The sequence below is a fragment of the Aquarana catesbeiana genome, linkage group LG09 (genome assembly GCF_042186555.1).
Source record: "Aquarana catesbeiana isolate 2022-GZ linkage group LG09, ASM4218655v1, whole genome shotgun sequence".
Lineage (NCBI taxonomy): Eukaryota > Metazoa > Chordata > Amphibia > Anura > Ranidae > Aquarana > Aquarana catesbeiana.
This window is the reverse complement of record NC_133332.1, coordinates 232566884-232583909: the sequence shown is the minus strand read 5'-3', so window position 1 is coordinate 232583909 and position 17026 is coordinate 232566884. Positions and strand designations below refer to the sequence as shown.

Sequence of the window (17026 nt, the reverse complement as noted above, 5' to 3'; positions counted from 1 at the left end):
CGCAGAACAAAAATAGACGTGTTTTTTTAAAAAACATACTGAAACGGCAGCGCTTAGATGGGAACCGACACACATTTTATTATGGGGAAATTGGACACATTGCATTAAAACGTGTAAATGAACCGCTTCTGCTTTTAGTAAAATGTATTGCTTGGAGTTATTTGTGAAGTTTGAATGTCTAAACTGAACTCGGCCATTCTATATTTGTAGAATTTTGCTCAAAAAGGTTTTGTTTTTAGAACATTCGTTCGATTTTCTTATTGTTAGTGGGGTCAAATCGATGTTCATTTCCGAATGCAGTGATCAGAAAGTTCGAAGAAGCAGAAGGGAAAAAACACATTTCTAGCAGTGAACGGGGTTTTCCTTTGATAAAGTCCATTCATATTCCAAAGCAGATAAAAAAAAAACATAAAATTTTACAGTACTTTTGAAACAACATTCGTCAATCATCAAATGTTCTGAGAATTTTCATACGATCCTGAATATTGGTTCAAAAATCTCCTAGTGTATGTCCAGCTTTGGGCTGCCAATCCTTTGGATGTAACCAAGTCTATTGAGTTCTGTTCATGTTCTGGGCAAAAGCAAGCTTGGCTAAGCGGAAAGTGCAATACTCACAGGAACCAATCAGAATCCTTCTTGGGCTGATCTGACTTTAGTAAAGAGAATTCAGATCTTATTCTAAAGGTTAACGCACATTGGGGGTTATTTACTAAAGGCAAATCCACTTTGCACTACAAGTGCAATCGCTGTAGATCTGAGGGGGACATGCATGGAAAATAAAAAACAGCATTTTTGTTTGTACATGATTGGATGATAGAATCAGCAGAGCTTCCCCTCATTTCAGATCTTCCCCTCAGATCTACAGTGACTGTGCTTCCAAGTGCACTTGTAGTGCAAAGTGGATTTGCCTTTAGTAAATAAACCCCCATTTGTTGGGCACACCATACATGTTACAATCTGATAGTACAGTCTCTGTACAATCAACATTAGATCTACCAAAATCTAATCAATTTGTACCCAATCAGGCAGGTCCTTGCACTACATACTGATTTGTAGATCTAAAAGGAGATTGTACAATCAGATTGCAACGTGTGTGATCAGTACAGGATCAATGAATGGCTTCAGCTTATGAACTGTTTTACCAGAAAAGTTTCTTGTTCCTCATTGCCCCAAAGCCACCAATGAGAATCCTCGTCTCCTCCTCCATTCTGCACGGCAGACAAGTCTTTTGGATCCCGAGTGATTGCTACAACATGTTCCTGTTGGTATAATATTCATAAAAACACCCCAGAGACGCTCACTGATCTCAGTATCCCTCAAGCTCAGGTACATTAAACTCATCTATTATTAATGTGGGTTCGTTTTTATTTTTGTTTCTTGCTGGAGGAGAATGATCACTGTAATTAGATGATCGAACGCTTATGAGATTGTTATCGATTTGTTACACGTCCGCAGAGGGAGACGCAGACAGCCCCACAGCAACCAGCCGACTAGTCCTATCCACCTTTAGTAAGGTACATGTATTGATTGATAGATCATCCTGCAGAGGTTTATACCTACTACCCTCCGAGGAGCTCCTAGTCAGGACTTGGATGGTAAAGAGATCTCTCGCCAGATGAAAAAAGTCTTTCTAGCATTCTTTCTTTCTGGCACAAAGGTTCCTGCGTGAATCATCAGTAAAATTGTGATATTTAAATGCATAAAGGCACGCTTGTATTTTAATGCGTCTATATCCACCTCCATTATTTTATTTCTCAAAATACACTATTTGCATCTATGTATACATATGTAAAGGGGGAACTCTGCGGACCCGGATGTAAAGGGGGAACTCTGCGGACCCGGATGTAAAGGGGGAACTCTGCGGACCCGGATGTAAAGGGGGAACTCTGCGGACCCGGATGTAAAGGGGGAACTCTGCGGACCCGGATGTAAAGGGGGAACTCTGCGGACCCGGATGTAAAGGGGGAACTCTGCGGACCCGGATGTAAAGGGGGAACTCTGCGGACCCGGATGTAAAGGGGGAACTCTGCGGACCCGGATGTAAAGGGGGAACTCTGATGTAAAGGGGGAACTCTGATGTAAAGGGGGAACTCTGATGTAAAGGGGGAACTCTGATGTAAAGGGGGAACTCTGATGTAAAGGGGGAACTCTGATGTAAAGGGGGAACTCTGATGTAAAGGGGGAACTCTGATGTAAAGGGGGAACTCTGATGTAAAGGGGGAACTCTGATGTAAAGGGGGAACTCTGATGTAAAGGGGGAACTCTGATGTAAAGGGGGAACTCTGATGTAAAGGGGGAACTCTGATGTAAAGGGGGAACTCTGATGTAAAGGGGGAACTCTGATGTAAAGGGGGAACTCTGATGTAAAGGGGGAACTCTGATGTAAAGGGGGAACTCTGTGGACTCTGATGTAAAGGGGGAACTCTGATGTAAAGGGGGAACTCTGTGGACTCTGATGTAAAGGGGGAACTCTGATGTAAAGGAGGAACTCTGTGGACCCTGATGTAAAGGGGGAACTCTGTGGACCCTGATGTAAAGAGGGAACTCTGCGAACTCTGATGTAAAGGAGGAACTCTGTGGACCCTAATGTAAAGGGGGAACTCTGCGAACTCTGATGTAAAGGGGGAACTCTGTGGACTCTGATGTAAAGGGGGAACTCTGCGGACTCTGATGTAAAGGGGGAACTCTGTGGACTCTGATGTAAAGGGGGAACTCTGCGGACTCTGATGTAAAGGGGGACTCTTGTTATTAATTTCATATGATTAGAAATGTTATTTAATAGCAAAATATATGTATAGTTTACACTATTAAAAAAATTGTGCGCCCCTAAAGTGTTTGGGTTTGACTTGAAGAAAAGGTGGCACCCCTACTTCTGGGAGTGTTGGGTGTCTGGGCCCTCCCTCTGATCGCTGTGGTTTCACCCGCCACTATAGGTCACAGTAGTAATGCAGGGGAAACCAAAGTGCAAAGCGGGATTGCAGAATATTTTGCAGCCCCCAAAGCTCTGCAATAGAGCCAATATCGGTAGTGTAAGCAGCAAGACAAACTTAGTTATATGTATTGCCCTTTGCAGGCTGGGCTTTTATTTGAAATGCTCCTGTCTACCTTTACTCTGGGCTAACAGTGTGGTGGAGAAGCAAAGGAAAAGTATAAGTAGCAGTTGGTTGGGCGGCACTTTAAGGCCTCCACAAAACACTAGAGGGCTTCCCCTGTGATAGGAAAAAAAGGTTTTTTTTGAAGAAGCAGACCGGGTTCTTTACTGTAAGAGCTGTAAAAGAGCAGAATAAACTTCTACTGGAAGTTCTAGTGGAAATAGCAGACTCCAAAAAGGGGTTGGGTGCCAATCCAAAAGAACAAGTATGGTTACGTCATTTCTAAAAATTCAGTAAGATAATGGTTCAGGGATTTAAACTGTTGCGGTTGGGGGTTAGAAAGGATTTTTTCCTGTTTGAAGTTGAACCTGAAGAACTTATTTTCTTTATCCTATACAATTATAATGTGTATGAATAATTTCCCAGCCATTTGAGCATGCCTTGATTTCTTTGGAACATTCACACTTCCATGAGCAATCAGACATTTGTACTATATTACCAATGACCCGGTGATTATCCTACACATATAGATACTAGTCTGAAATATTCAGGAGTTATCATGCATATCGGGAGATCCCCCAATAGGTCCCTCTCTTCATACTGGTTATGAGTCAATGACTCCAAGTCATGAAGACAGAAGAAGGCAGCCTCCATCTTTCCTGCAACTGTATATTGAGGGGGGGGGGGTTGATGATACTGGTCAGACTGGGAATTCCACTAGCACAATATGCTGCAGGTGCGACATTTTTTTCTGAACACAACACATGATCAAAGGCTTTACCTGTTGTCACCTTTTTTCAGACAGCGAATACACAACCAGGAATGGCTGAGCAAACACAGAGGGGCCTCCTCCCTGCATGGAGGGGTCCACAGGTGGCACATCCCTGAGATGATAAGTGTCCTACTACACCGACACCTCTTTGAAGTTCTTGAAGAGAAAAACAAAGTGATAATTATGCCAATGAGCAGAAGAAACGGATTTGTTTAAATCGGCCCTGCAAATTTTCTTTAAAATCTGTAGCACTTGTAATATGCTTCAATGTCTATGGATCACCTAAGATGCTATAGCAGATAAGACTGTACAGTCTGGGCTAGGGGCTCATACCATTGTCCTACTGACTACACCTTTCCTCCTTGTAGGTTCCACTCCTGCCATGGCTTCATTTCCATCCCAACACTCAGCACACCTGTGAGATCCCATGTATTAGAAGTAGACTGTCCTCTACAACAGGGGTTCTCAACCCTGTCCTCAAGTTCCCCCAACAGGCCATGTTTTAGGAATTTCTCTTAGATAAAATAGCTGTCCAAAATACCAAGTCATTGACTTTGATTTAAAGCACCTGTGCAAGATAAAGGAAAACCTGCAAACATGGCCTGTTGGGGGTACTTGAGGACTGAGGTTGAGAACCACTGCTCTACAACATGGCTGTGCAGCCCATAGAGGTAGACATGATAGCAGATTATCACACCAAAACTCTAATGCCGTGTACACGCGATCGGAAATTCCGCCAGCAAAACTCAGATGAGAGCTTTTTGTCGGAAAATGCGACCGTGTGTATGCTCCATCGGACTTTTGCTGGCGGAATTCCAGCCAGCAAAAGATTGTGAGCAGGTTCTCTATTTTTCGGTCGGGAAAAGTTCCTATCCAAAAATGCGATCGTCTGTACAAATTCTGGCACGCAAAATTCCTACGCATGCTCAGAAACAATTCGATGCATGCTCAGAAACATTGAACTTCATTTTCTCGGCCCGTCATAGTGTTGTACGTCACCGCGTTCTTGACGGTCGAAAGTTAAGCAGCACTTCCGACGGAAATTTTGCTTGTGTGTACCGGGCATTAGGCTAGGTTCACACATGTCCGGCTGTGCTTTGCAGTCCGGAGTCCAGTGCTGTTTTGTTCACCGGTTCAGGTGCAAATTTGTACTTGAATTCGCACCTAAACCAGACCAAAAATCCCACAGGACTGTTTTCAGAAATGGACCGTGGCTGCCCTGGACATGTGTGAACCGGCTCCATTAAAAGCCGTTCCGTGGTTCAAAAGAGATGGGGACATACACGCAATGGAGGACTTGGTGGCCACGGAAAAAGGCCTAAATGAGAAAGTCTTCAAAAAATGGTTCCACTGGCACGAGTCACGTTATGCAAATTGGATGCGGTAAAACACATCCAATTCGCATATATGTGAACCAAGCCTAAATCTGAACCCAGGAACACATATGTAATATATTTCAGCTCATCAGTCTTAGATGTGGTGGCTGCATTTGTTTTTATTTTTTCAAGTTATGCATACAAGAACAGAAAAAAAAAATCTTGATCCCGCCAGAAATCCAATGTGCTTGTAACGTTCTGAGCATTGATTGAAATCTCAAACAAGGTCATCAGCCTCCCCCATTCATTTCTGTGGACTAGAGAACACCAGCTTCCTATGTTATGGAGATGAGACATTGACTACTGACAACGCTGCTCCTCCGCCGGTGCAGTAAAGTAATGAGCGTTGTCACTGTAGGACAGGAAGTGTGTTACTGGCAGAATCACCAGGTGAAAATCTAAGAAAAAAACACCTGAAAAAGGTAAACCAACGCCACCACCACATACAATATATTACATTTTTCTTCTGGGGTTTCTTTTTTTTAGATACATTTTTATTAATTAACTTTATTTGGCACTAAAAGCAGCTACATTTTGGGGCCACCGAGGACCTCTTCTTCAGGCTGCAGTGAGAGTTTAGTGTAAAAGGATTTGAGCCTCACAGGTTACTGCCAGTCCAGTAGAAGTTTTTATTTTTGATAAAAAGTCAGATGCATTTTGGGGGCTCAGAACATACCCTTCATTAGGGCTTGGCAGGAGCAGAAGGTTATACTGGACAGCAAACGCAAGGCAACACTTAACATGATGACGGATTTGTAGTCAGCTGGTAATTGAGCCCCTGAAACGCATCGGCCTTCTCTTCTATCAATAATAATAAACTTCTACTAGACTGGCACTAACCTGCAGCTTTCTCATCCTTTTATACTTTGCTCTGGCCTTTCCATGAGCGATATCCTGCCTAACAGAGAGCCGCCTTCCTTAAATCTAGAGAGCAAACGAGGCTTCCCCACTTGGGTCCAGCACTCTTGGACGTCTTTTGCAATGCTTGGGACGCAGTAAGGGAGGGGTCTTGGAAATTTTGCTGGTTTTGGTGGCCAATAAAACTTTTGGTGTGGTGGTGATAATGTGCTGTTTGGACTACAAACCTGACAGCACAACAATCGCTTCACAACAGCACCCGCTGATGTTCTGATCTATTGCTGCATGGAACACACCAGAAAATAAAATTAACCTCCCTGGCGGTATGATTATTTCGGATTTTAGGTGCTGAAAGCGGTACAATTATTTTGCATGGAAATTTGGAGTTTTATATTGTAGGTCTGTAATTCTTAACAATAACACACTTAAATCTGTCCACCAAGAGTCTAGTAGATATCCAGAGTGTGATAAAGTTTGAAACACAAAATCATAAATTATAATATAATAAATAAATATAAATAATTTAAAAAAATAATACTATAATGATAAAATAAATTTCCCCACGATTCACTATCGCTCAATTCTGCAAGTGTTCTAATTTACTATCGCTGTTTTCTAGCTGGTCTAAAGCCACTTTTGACGTAAAGGGACACTTTTTGGTTGCTATGGACAATCTCCAGTTTCCAGGAAGAAAGAACAGTATTTATAATATAAAACTGCATTGGACAAAGCACTGGTGACAAAAGGGAAGTGAAATGATTTCATACAGTACTGTAATCTGTAAGATTACAGTACTGTATGTGTTATGATTTTTACAGTCTTTTGAATTTGCCGCCAGGCTCCGCCCCCGTGCATCGCGACGTTCCCAGGGAACGGAGCCTGGCACAGAGAGGCTTCGGAGGAGGACAGAGCCCGCAGACGGGGGGGGGGGGGGGGGGGGGCATCACAGGATCCTGGGGACAAGGTAAGTACACCGCACCAGGATACTGAGTGTGGCTCTGGGGTTACCACTAATGGTGCTGAAATTTAACCAGGAGCCACACTCAGGAAAACCGCCAGGGAGGTTAAGACAAATCCAGCAGAGAGAGTGGACACCCCGCTAAGGCTCGATTCACACATATGTAGGTTGCAAATTTGCACATTTCAGGTGCATTTTGCATTTTTCAATACATGTTTTTGATCCATTGAAGGCTATGGAACCAAAAACCGGAAAAAGTCCCTGGCCCTTTCCATAAAATGCACAGATGTGAACTACATCCATAGGAAACCATATTAAATGGATTATAGTGCGTTTCTAAAACTGAAAATGCACTAGAAAAATGCATAGGTGTGAACCAGGCCTTAATGGATACCAAGAGATGGAAGAAATTGTCTGCTAGTTTTTGATGGACTGAAACTCTAAGAAAAGAGCTATAATGTTGAACACAATGCTTCATTCATTCATACTAGTGGAGGGATAGACAGAACTTACATTTCAGCAGTTACATACAGTGGGTTTCAATGGTCCTTTGGCACCCCCTATTGACCAGTAATAGAAATATCACTGTTATGGATGGATTAGATTCTGAGATAGTGTTGTTCTTAAAGTGGAGTCAGACTGCCCTCTAGAGGCCAACTGCAAAATGACCACCCTTCCCTTTTGGCACAAGAAATTATTATTATACAGTATTTATATAGCGCCAACAGTTTACGTAGCGCTTTACAACTTGAGGGTAGACAGTACAAATACAATACACTTTGATACAGTAGGAATCAGAGGGCCCTGCTCCTTAGAGCTTACAATCTAAGAAATACATTGTTTATAACAAAGTGTACATTTTTCACAAGATTTTATTTAAAAGTACACATTTTCTGAAATAAATAAGCTAATCGCGACCCTGTGATTGGGTACTTTTTAAAGTACAACTAAAAGGTAGAACTTTTTTTTTCTATTTTGGATAGAGTGGAGAGGGATAACGCCACCTGTCAGTTTTTATTTCTGTCTGTGATCCGGTTAGAGAGATTCACCCTTTCAGTATGTTCTGTCAATGTCCTACGATATGTTAATATGACCATTTTACCAAAAGAGAAAGATACCTCAAAATTTTGGGTGGTCCCCAGAACAGGAATAGAGTTGAAATCTTCCAATGGTGACACCAGTTCTGGTGACTCTGGTCACAATTAGAGATTTCTCACTTTGCAGAGATTTCCTCTCACTTCCTGTTATGGCTATGGGACAGGAAGTCAAGGGAAATCTCCCCAATCTGACACAGATTGCAAAAAAAAGGTTATAACCTTCCCTTAATTCATCCAAAATGAGAAATGCCTTTAGTTACAATGGATCTTCACCCTCTTCCACAAGTATCTCATGTGAATGCTCCAGTCTTTAATGTTTGGATATTGGAAGTTTCTGTTTTTTTTATAAATACTTTTTTTTTTTTTTTTGACTCCACTTCTGGATCTGTCTGCTTAGGTGATCTAAATCACTATGACATCTCATTGAATCCTGGAATATTGGTGTCATCCATCCCAGGAGTCAACGGTCATCCTCTTGATGCTTGTGGCATGGCGTTATTTCTACTCTACGTGCCGCACAGTGCGATTACTGCGCAGGCGCAAGAACTAGTCGTGCATGCTGGGTAGCCAGCTGCACAAACCCCTAGAAGTTAAAGAGCGTCAGCTTCAGGTGCCCTTGTGATGGCCACCGTCAGACTTAACTAAGCAACCTCATTTGTAACCAGTACACACTCAATGTTCTTTAACATGAAAAGCCTATATAGCAAAACCGCTCCCTAAGCTTACTGAAGATGGATTTATTAAGATTTATATTCGGAGGCTGTAGCTTTTAAATTTAGGTCACTAACCTGGAACATGCATGCAAGCATTCCTGAGCTGCACCCCGTTTTTTCAGGTCAGTGACCCAAAGTCTTGAGGCCAAAGGACAAGCATAACTCCAGGTCAACTAGTATTTTTAAAATCAGCCCACTTCTGTTTCTCAGTTACAAAGACCACGGTCACATATAAACAGCCTATACCAAACCCACCAATGTGCATCCTCATAGTCCAACTGCGCCCCAAACTCCTATTACCTTTAGTTACCTCCAGATACATAGGTTATCATTGGAATAGGAAGTGATGGGAAATCTACCCAGGTAGAAATAAAAATCTCACCGAGGATCCAACCGTTCCCCAGTGTATCCAAAAAAAAAAAAAGAAAAAGCACCAAACATCATAGAGGCAGATTATTTAAACCATATTTAAAGTGAATCAATTCACTCTCGAGTATGTAAATGTGTCTTCAGAGTCTGCTTCATCAGCACATTCACTCTCACTCCTTCTGCCGGCTAAACACTGATACTGATATCAAGTTTAGACTTGTTGTGAAAAGTCAACTTCTAAGTCCTCGTTCCTGAGCTCTGAGCCACTCCCCCTCCATCTCTAGCCCCCCCCCCGGCTGCTAACTCATGCAGAGAGCAATGATGTGACTGATAGAAGGGGCTGAGGTGTCTTCACTGCTGGGCGAGAAACAAGATGGCGGCACTGGGAATCATTGGACAGACTGGTGACGGTTTGGTATAAGCTGAACAGTTTATATTTGTCAGTGAGATCTGTAATATCAGAAAAGGAAAGGGTTCTATCCTCTCCCTAATGGTAATAAGTGGCACTGGACCATGTCACAGCACGCCACTCATCAAGTCTAAGACAGATATCAGACGTGCGATCCCTTCACTGGTCACAACTCAATAGAGGCAGGATTGCTAAGAAACGCCTTTATCTTTTCTATGGAGTCGTGCCCTAACTACCCCATGGGATTCTGCAGTGTTCCAACAATGGAGCAACACCATAGGAGGACATGGTTGCCAGACTTATGGCCCATTCACACTATAAGCAGTGATTGGCATTTTGTTTGGCACTGGATCAACGCCAGTCACGGCAAGGGCACACAGAAAACAATTGGTTTCTATGAGCTCCGTTCATAACCATATGAAAAATGCAGACATGCCACTTTATTCCTCAGCACATGGGATGGCACCAGAGGTCACCACAGCACAGTGCACCACACTGTTGTGTGGAGATCTGAATGGAGAGTTACACTTACAGTAAATTAAAAGAAAAATCTATAAAAAGTTGTAAACAGCCACTGCCCAGCAAACTGTCAGCGCCCCGTGTGCCAAAAGGAAGCACTTGTGCAGGCATTGTGAACAGGTCCTGATAACAATGTGTCACCAGCAAAAGGTTCAACCGCCTGACATGGCTCTAAAGCTGACAATCGATAATCAAATTTGGGTTACAAGTGTAATCAGACCCCTTCAGACATTGGTTTCTGCAGCCAGGTCTCTAAAAAGGAAAAGTCCCATCAAGCGTATTAACTATGTGACGAGACCAAGTGGACCCCATAAACACTAAGGGGCCCGAATATAAAGTAAGGGTATGGCCTTACCACCACCAAACAACGGCTTTAAAAAAATGTACATTTATGAAACACAGCACTGTACGTTACAAAAGTGTTCACTCTGATGTAAACAAAGCCCCATTCCAATGAACGAGTGCAAATAAAGCCGGGAGGAGGAAACCCTGGTCACACAATCAGTCATGTGACCGGCATCTCCACCAATCAGAATTTTCTCAATATTGTAATGCAGAGTACACTCTTTCTCTTTGGGACACCAAGGCCTGAATTCCATAAATGGAGCCTAAAATGTTGGTTCAATGTGGACCTAAAGCTGAACTTAAGTTCCACTGTAAAAACAACAAGCAGGCTTTTATCACAGAAGACACACGCACTGTCACTTCTGCAATATAATGCCCCTACCTGCCTGTTTGCTGTCTTAAACTGAGGTGCGCATGCACAGCCCAGCTGACAGTGCCATTCTCTTACTGCCCGAATGACTAGCTTTTGCGCATACATAGGCCAATGAAGGGGCCCGAAGACCGGCACTCAGAAGAAGATGATGGCACCGGTGAAGGACCATTGGACAGGTTAGTATTCACCCTTTAATAATGCAGTGCCCAGAAGAGAGTGGCTATGTTCACCAAGTTCGGCTTCAAAGTGGACCTGTAACCAGGCCATGGATATTTACACATTCTTACAAAGCAGTAATGAACTTTAGTTATGACCCATGTATCTATTTGTCCTAGTTACTGTTGTCACCAAAAAAGTGAGGGGAAAGTTAAAATGAGGAGTTATCACCAGAATGGGAGGTGAGGGTAATCATGGAATTCGCCTTTGTAGAGATTCTCTCGCACTACCAGGACAGGAAGTGTAGGGAAATCTCACCAATAGGACACAGACAGCAAAAAAAAAAAACAAAAAAAAAACTGTTTTAACGCTTCCTTACTTTATCCCCCAAAAAATCACACATTTTTAAGTTACACCCAAATCACAAGTGGAGTCTTTTGTGGTGACCTTAAAGTAGCCATACATTTTTGAGGGAAAATTCATACGAAAAATTTTAGGAAATTGCTCAGAACATTTGATGGCTAGAAAATTGTCCTTCCAAAGTACTTCAAAATTTTGTTTGCTTTAACAATTGACTTTGGAACAAATGGACTTTCCTGAACGAAAACCGCATTCAGTGTCAGAAATTCATTTGTTCGAGAAAAAAAAATTCCATCCTGTTCCTTCAAATGTTTTTTTATTACTGCAGTCAAAAATGAACACTGATAATCTCTCCAATGATTAGAAAATTGAATGAATATTCTTAAAATGAAACATTCTGAATGAAATTCTGTATGGCCAGCTTCCGATTGGGATTGAGCAGCTCTCATCCTGCCCCCTGCCATCCCTAATATAACAGATCAGGCCATTGAGGACTACACCAGGGGTGATGATGAGCGCCCCAGACATCTAAATCATTTGTAGTGCTGGGAAATCTACCAGCTTACTTATCCTTGATTTGGACAGGCAAGTGTTAACGACATGTGTGCTGCTTCAGTCTGCCGGGTGAATCGCCCACAAAACGCAGAGTGGTCCCAGCGTTACAGAGGACAGCTAATTTCATATCGTGTAATAAGAGATCGAACTGCTACATTTCTAATGAGATCTATACATACAACACCTACAGCTGAGATAAGCTCTAAGTGGACCTGTTGTGATAGACCACCCAGGAACATCAGATCACACTCAGTCATACGGTGTTCTTCTGACGGTCGCTTCATAAACATGAGCTGTCCTCATTCTCGGATGTACGCAAAACACAAAATATCACATTACAAAATGCAGGTTATAAAAATGGTGCCTTTGGTTGAAAGAAATGGCACGTTCGCTTTGTAATTGTCAATTTTTTTAAGACAGACAGACACGTCCGAAGATCAGTCCTACCATAGAAAAACATTCCACTTCAACAGATCAGGAATCTCGGTGATAGCGGTGTTGCAAGGAGCGCTTCTGCGATCAACAGTCAAATCAATATGTGACATTAAACACAGCTATCTTATATCAGTGTAAAGCATGGGCGCTCAACCTGTGGCCCGCCAGTTGCTGTGGAACTACAAGTCCCATGTGGCATTGCAAGGCTGACAGTAACAAGCATGACTCCCAAAGGCAGAGGCATGATGGGACTTGTAGTTGTAGACTTGTAGTTCCACAACAGCTGGGGGGCCACAGGTTGAGCACCCATGATGTATAACCTCGGGGGGCAGGTCCTACACCCAGCAATTGGTAACAGATTTGTCATAGGATTCCCTGCCAATTCATTTAGAAGGACCTTAAAAAAGTGTGATCATCATCGGATCGATTTTTAAACCATTTTGATCGCATATAAAATCCAGATCGATAAACTGATTGATTTTGTGCCATCAAAAGTGGATTTCTGGTCTTCAAACACAGAAGCAAAGCTTTCAAGCTGAACATTGACAGATCAATTAAATTACTGACGTGCAATTTGGTTGTGGCGTCTTCAACTTGCTAATTTTTTAACCATTAGGATCAAGTAATGGAAATCATTCATTTAGATCTGTATGTGTGTGGGCACCATCACCCTGCTAGAAGTGACAGATACAAAGACAGCAGACGCTGCAGCTTTGCATGGAATCCCCCTCATCATTGATACAAGCTCATGCAATCGATGACTTACCTTTATGATGTCGGTAACCGGGCTCCTTTAAGTGCAAGTGGAAGGCGAAGCCCAGGGACCAGAGGGCGCACAGGCAGTTGGTAAAGGTGAGGGTTGAGGCTGTCATGCTGCCGGTGAGAGCAGGTAAAGTGCAGCAGCCGGGAGGTAAGGCACTGCAGTACAGCCTCTGTATACAGCGATGTGACTGTGAGCTCAGACTGTGTGGGCAGCCGGGAACTCTCCTCTCTTCCCACGCACTGCTACTGGGCAGCAGCCAATCACAGCTCACAGCATCAGCGAGAGGGGAGCAAACTACCTCCGACACATCAACAAACCTGGAGGACCCCGGCTCTACCCAGGCACAAATAATGCAGCATTGATGACGTATCATGGAGCAGCCAGGCATATAGACATAGGGGCCCATTCACTAAACTGAAAGGAATATTTCATGTTATACATTTTTCTCCATAAATTATTCAAACCCATTTATAAACGGATATAAACAGCTGCAGAATCTTTGTTTTCTAACTGCTGCAAGTTCTTATTTTTATCTTCATTTTAGGGCCAATTATGATCTAAGCATGTGTACAGAAGGGTGTTTCTTGTAGCATTAGGCAGGTGCGTTGTCATGTGTCAAAGTGAATTTCCTGGCGAGCATTTGGACGCACGTATTGAATTTAGAATTTGGGGTGGATAGGCTTAACAGGCATTGGGCAGGGCTTGTCAATAGGGTTGCACCGATGCCGATAAGGAGTATTTTCACCAGTATTCGTGAAAATGATCCAATACCCTAAACTGATACTTTGTGATGCGATTTGCGCCCATACAAAACAAATGGGCTTAAAGCCGGGTTCACACTTGTGTGGCATTGCATGAGATTCGCACCGCATTGCTGTGCAGATCACATGTGATGTGTGTGCGATGCAAATTCAGCCATACAAACTGTATTGCTGAAATCTCATCACATTCGCACCAAAATAGTGCAGGACAATTTTTTTGGTCCGCACTGGAATCAGATTGCATGGGTGTTCACACCTATGCGATCCGATTCCTGCACCATTTGACAGTTCAGACTGCGATCTGCAAACCGATCTGAGGGTGTCGTTAACTTTACATTGACACCTGCAGCGTTTCCCAGATGTCAGTGTGAACCGCCGGCGACTGACATGCGATGCGGGAACCCACACTGGAATTGTGCTGGTACCCGCATACGTGTGAAACGGGGACTTAATTGCACTGCAAAAATGCCATGCGATTTGAACAGGAATTCGTTTTACTCCTGTCTAAATCATATACGGTTTCCCACACCGCTCCTGTGTGAACCCAGATTGAAATCATTATGACAAGCCTGGGTTCACACAGGAGCAGTGGGGAAACTGCATGTGATTCGGACAGGAATCACACCACATTCCTGTTCAACTCACATGCGATTCTTTGCAGTGCAATTTGAGACCATCAAACTGTATGGGCTCAAATCGCAACTCAAAGTATCGTTACACGGTATTGGCGAGTACCTGACCGAAAGTCATGGTACTCACCGATTGAAAAAGGGTATCGATGCAACCCTAATTTAGAATTTGGGGTGGATGGGGTTAACAGGCAATAACCAAAGCTTGTCAATACCTGTTGCAAATGCATCAAAACAGCTGCCATGGGAACAGCCACTATCTTTATTCATCGGAATCTTGAAAAATGCGTATTAGCGCATCAGAAAGCATACAAACTGCACAGTTTATTTGGCCCTGAACCTTTCTGTTCTGCTCATAGAATCAATGAGTGACATAGGAGGCTGGAGATATTCTTAAAAGAGAAGTGCAGGTTTACAAAAAAACAAACATACATACTCACCTAGATGGCTGCAGTATGGATCCAAACTGCAGCTGTCCCCCACCAACTGTACACTAAGAACTGATCGATCAAAGACCGCCGATTGCTCAGTTCTCGGTCTGCTCTGAGCACACTGGAGCGATAGGCTGAAAAGGTGGAGGAGGGATGATGGGGAGCGGCTGGCTCAGGCTCTTAGCAGTGCGCTGACAGGCTAAGCCAGCTGACAGTCAAGCCTTTGGGTAGATCCAGATATTATTGTCGGGAACCCTGCGGAGCCTGGACTGGCTCTGTGAGATCAGTCATCAGCGGACTTTAGCCCGCTGTCAGCTGAATGTGGAACACAGGAGTGCGAAACTAAGTGCACTCCTGTGAGCCCCAAAAGAAATAGGGCCAAAAAAAGTTTTTCTAGTGAATTGATTACATACAAAATCATTAAAGTATCATGTACGTAGTAAATGCAGCTGGGCCGTGTGATTTGATCAAGAAATATGAACATGGAATAAATATAGAATACGATTAATTCCTATGCCATCTCGTGTCCATTATGTAGTATTTTCCTCTAGATGGTGCTTACAGTCATAAAAAAAAAAAATAATCATAATAAAATATGGGGACTTGTTGTTGCGGCCTTGTAAATGTTTGTCACATTCATACAACAAATTTTTCTAAAATACATAGACTCCTATTTGTCGAACGTATGAACAGCAATAAAAACGTGATTTGGTACCCTGTAGAGGTCTGCGCAGAATTATTACGGTTTTCCCCTGTGTCGGGATGGTCTGTGCATGGCTCCTCCTCTTTCTGCCATTTTTCACAGATGAATAAACATGCACTCTGAACTTTGGCAAAATTTTAGAATAAGCTGCTCCAAAGCATGGAACGGAGCGACCCTCATGGAAGATCGGGTGTGTCTATCATCCTAGCTGCACAAGAAAAAGACCCTGTGCACTTCAAACACTGCTAACTTTATTTAACTGGACAACATGAAAGTCTCTGCCTGGGACCTCCTCCACTAATTCATTTTATTCACATGGCTGGGCCTAATCTATGATTAACTAAGTCCATCTTTTTGAAAATAAATTTAAAAAAATTAATGTACATATTTTTGCAGGAAAAAAAAATCATTTGTGATGTTTTTCAGAAAAGCCTGCAGAGCATTGCACCCATGATCAGTAAATCGCAGATGCAAAGTAAAGTGCCTGCAGACACTGCCTCCAGCTTTCATGCCCATACTTCCATGCAGGCAGACAGTTACAAAGCTGGAAGAAGTATCAATGAACTACGAGGGTGATCATCAGTGCCCTCCCAGTTCACTGAGAACCACAAGTCGTCTGCTGCGGTGCCAGAACGGACTTGTAGTTTTCTCATTCACAGATTGCTGTGAATGAATGATGTTTTTAAAATGTGTCTGCGGGTACGTCGAGAGGATCTCCCACCCACTGTCCCCGGTGTAGGGAATCGTGAGGTGCAGACCTGGAGAAGGCTACCCGTCACATCCTATATATTGGTGTAATATTCAACATGCTCCAAAGGGTGAACTTGGCCTGTAAACCCAGCCTTGTGGGTGACACACAGTAAAGGGTAAAATGCGTCAGTGAAGGAGATTCCAGGAAGGGACTCTGTTCATGTTGTCAGAATAAATAAAGCTACAAGCATTTAAACTTTTTCTTCAGCGTATAGCTAGCCTTTTCCTTTGGATTTATGCACTCTGTGGGGCACAGGACAAGACACTGCTGGTGTTTGCACCTGATCTTCTATGAAAGTGATGCCTGGGAGCAGCATATCCTATACTACCATTAAGCCCAGCCCTGCAGGTGAAATGCTTCAAAGGAGGGTATTCCAGGCGGGGACTCTGTTCATGTTATCTGGATAAATAAAGTTGCTAGTATCCAAATTTTCCTAAGTGTTTTCCTTTGGATTTACATGCCCTGAGTTTGCCCATTTCTTCGTGCGTAGCAAAGTGTTTAACAGGAAAGTTTAGTCTGCATCAGATACAATCTTATCAATTGCGGCTGCACTGTTAGATTGCCAGTGTAGGAAATACCTAGAAATATGTCTATAAAACAC

At 43.0% G+C, this 17026-nt stretch overlaps 1 protein-coding gene across 2 annotated transcripts in view; it reads right to left on the bottom strand.

Annotated features, from left to right (window-relative positions):
• Positions 1 to 17026, bottom strand: part of NPDC1 (neural proliferation, differentiation and control 1) — a 151885-nt gene that overhangs the window by 22336 nt on the left and 112523 nt on the right. Inside the window, exon 1 of one of the 2 annotated variants that reach the window (XM_073599939.1) lies at positions 13154 to 13353. The exons of the other annotated variant lie outside the window; for it this stretch is intronic. Within the exon in view, the coding sequence (XP_073456040.1) occupies positions 13154 to 13259 (106 nt within the window). The 5' untranslated portion in view covers positions 13260 to 13353. Of the gene's footprint in view, positions 1 to 13153; positions 13354 to 17026 lie in introns of those variants that run through there. 2 annotated transcript variants of the gene reach the window in all.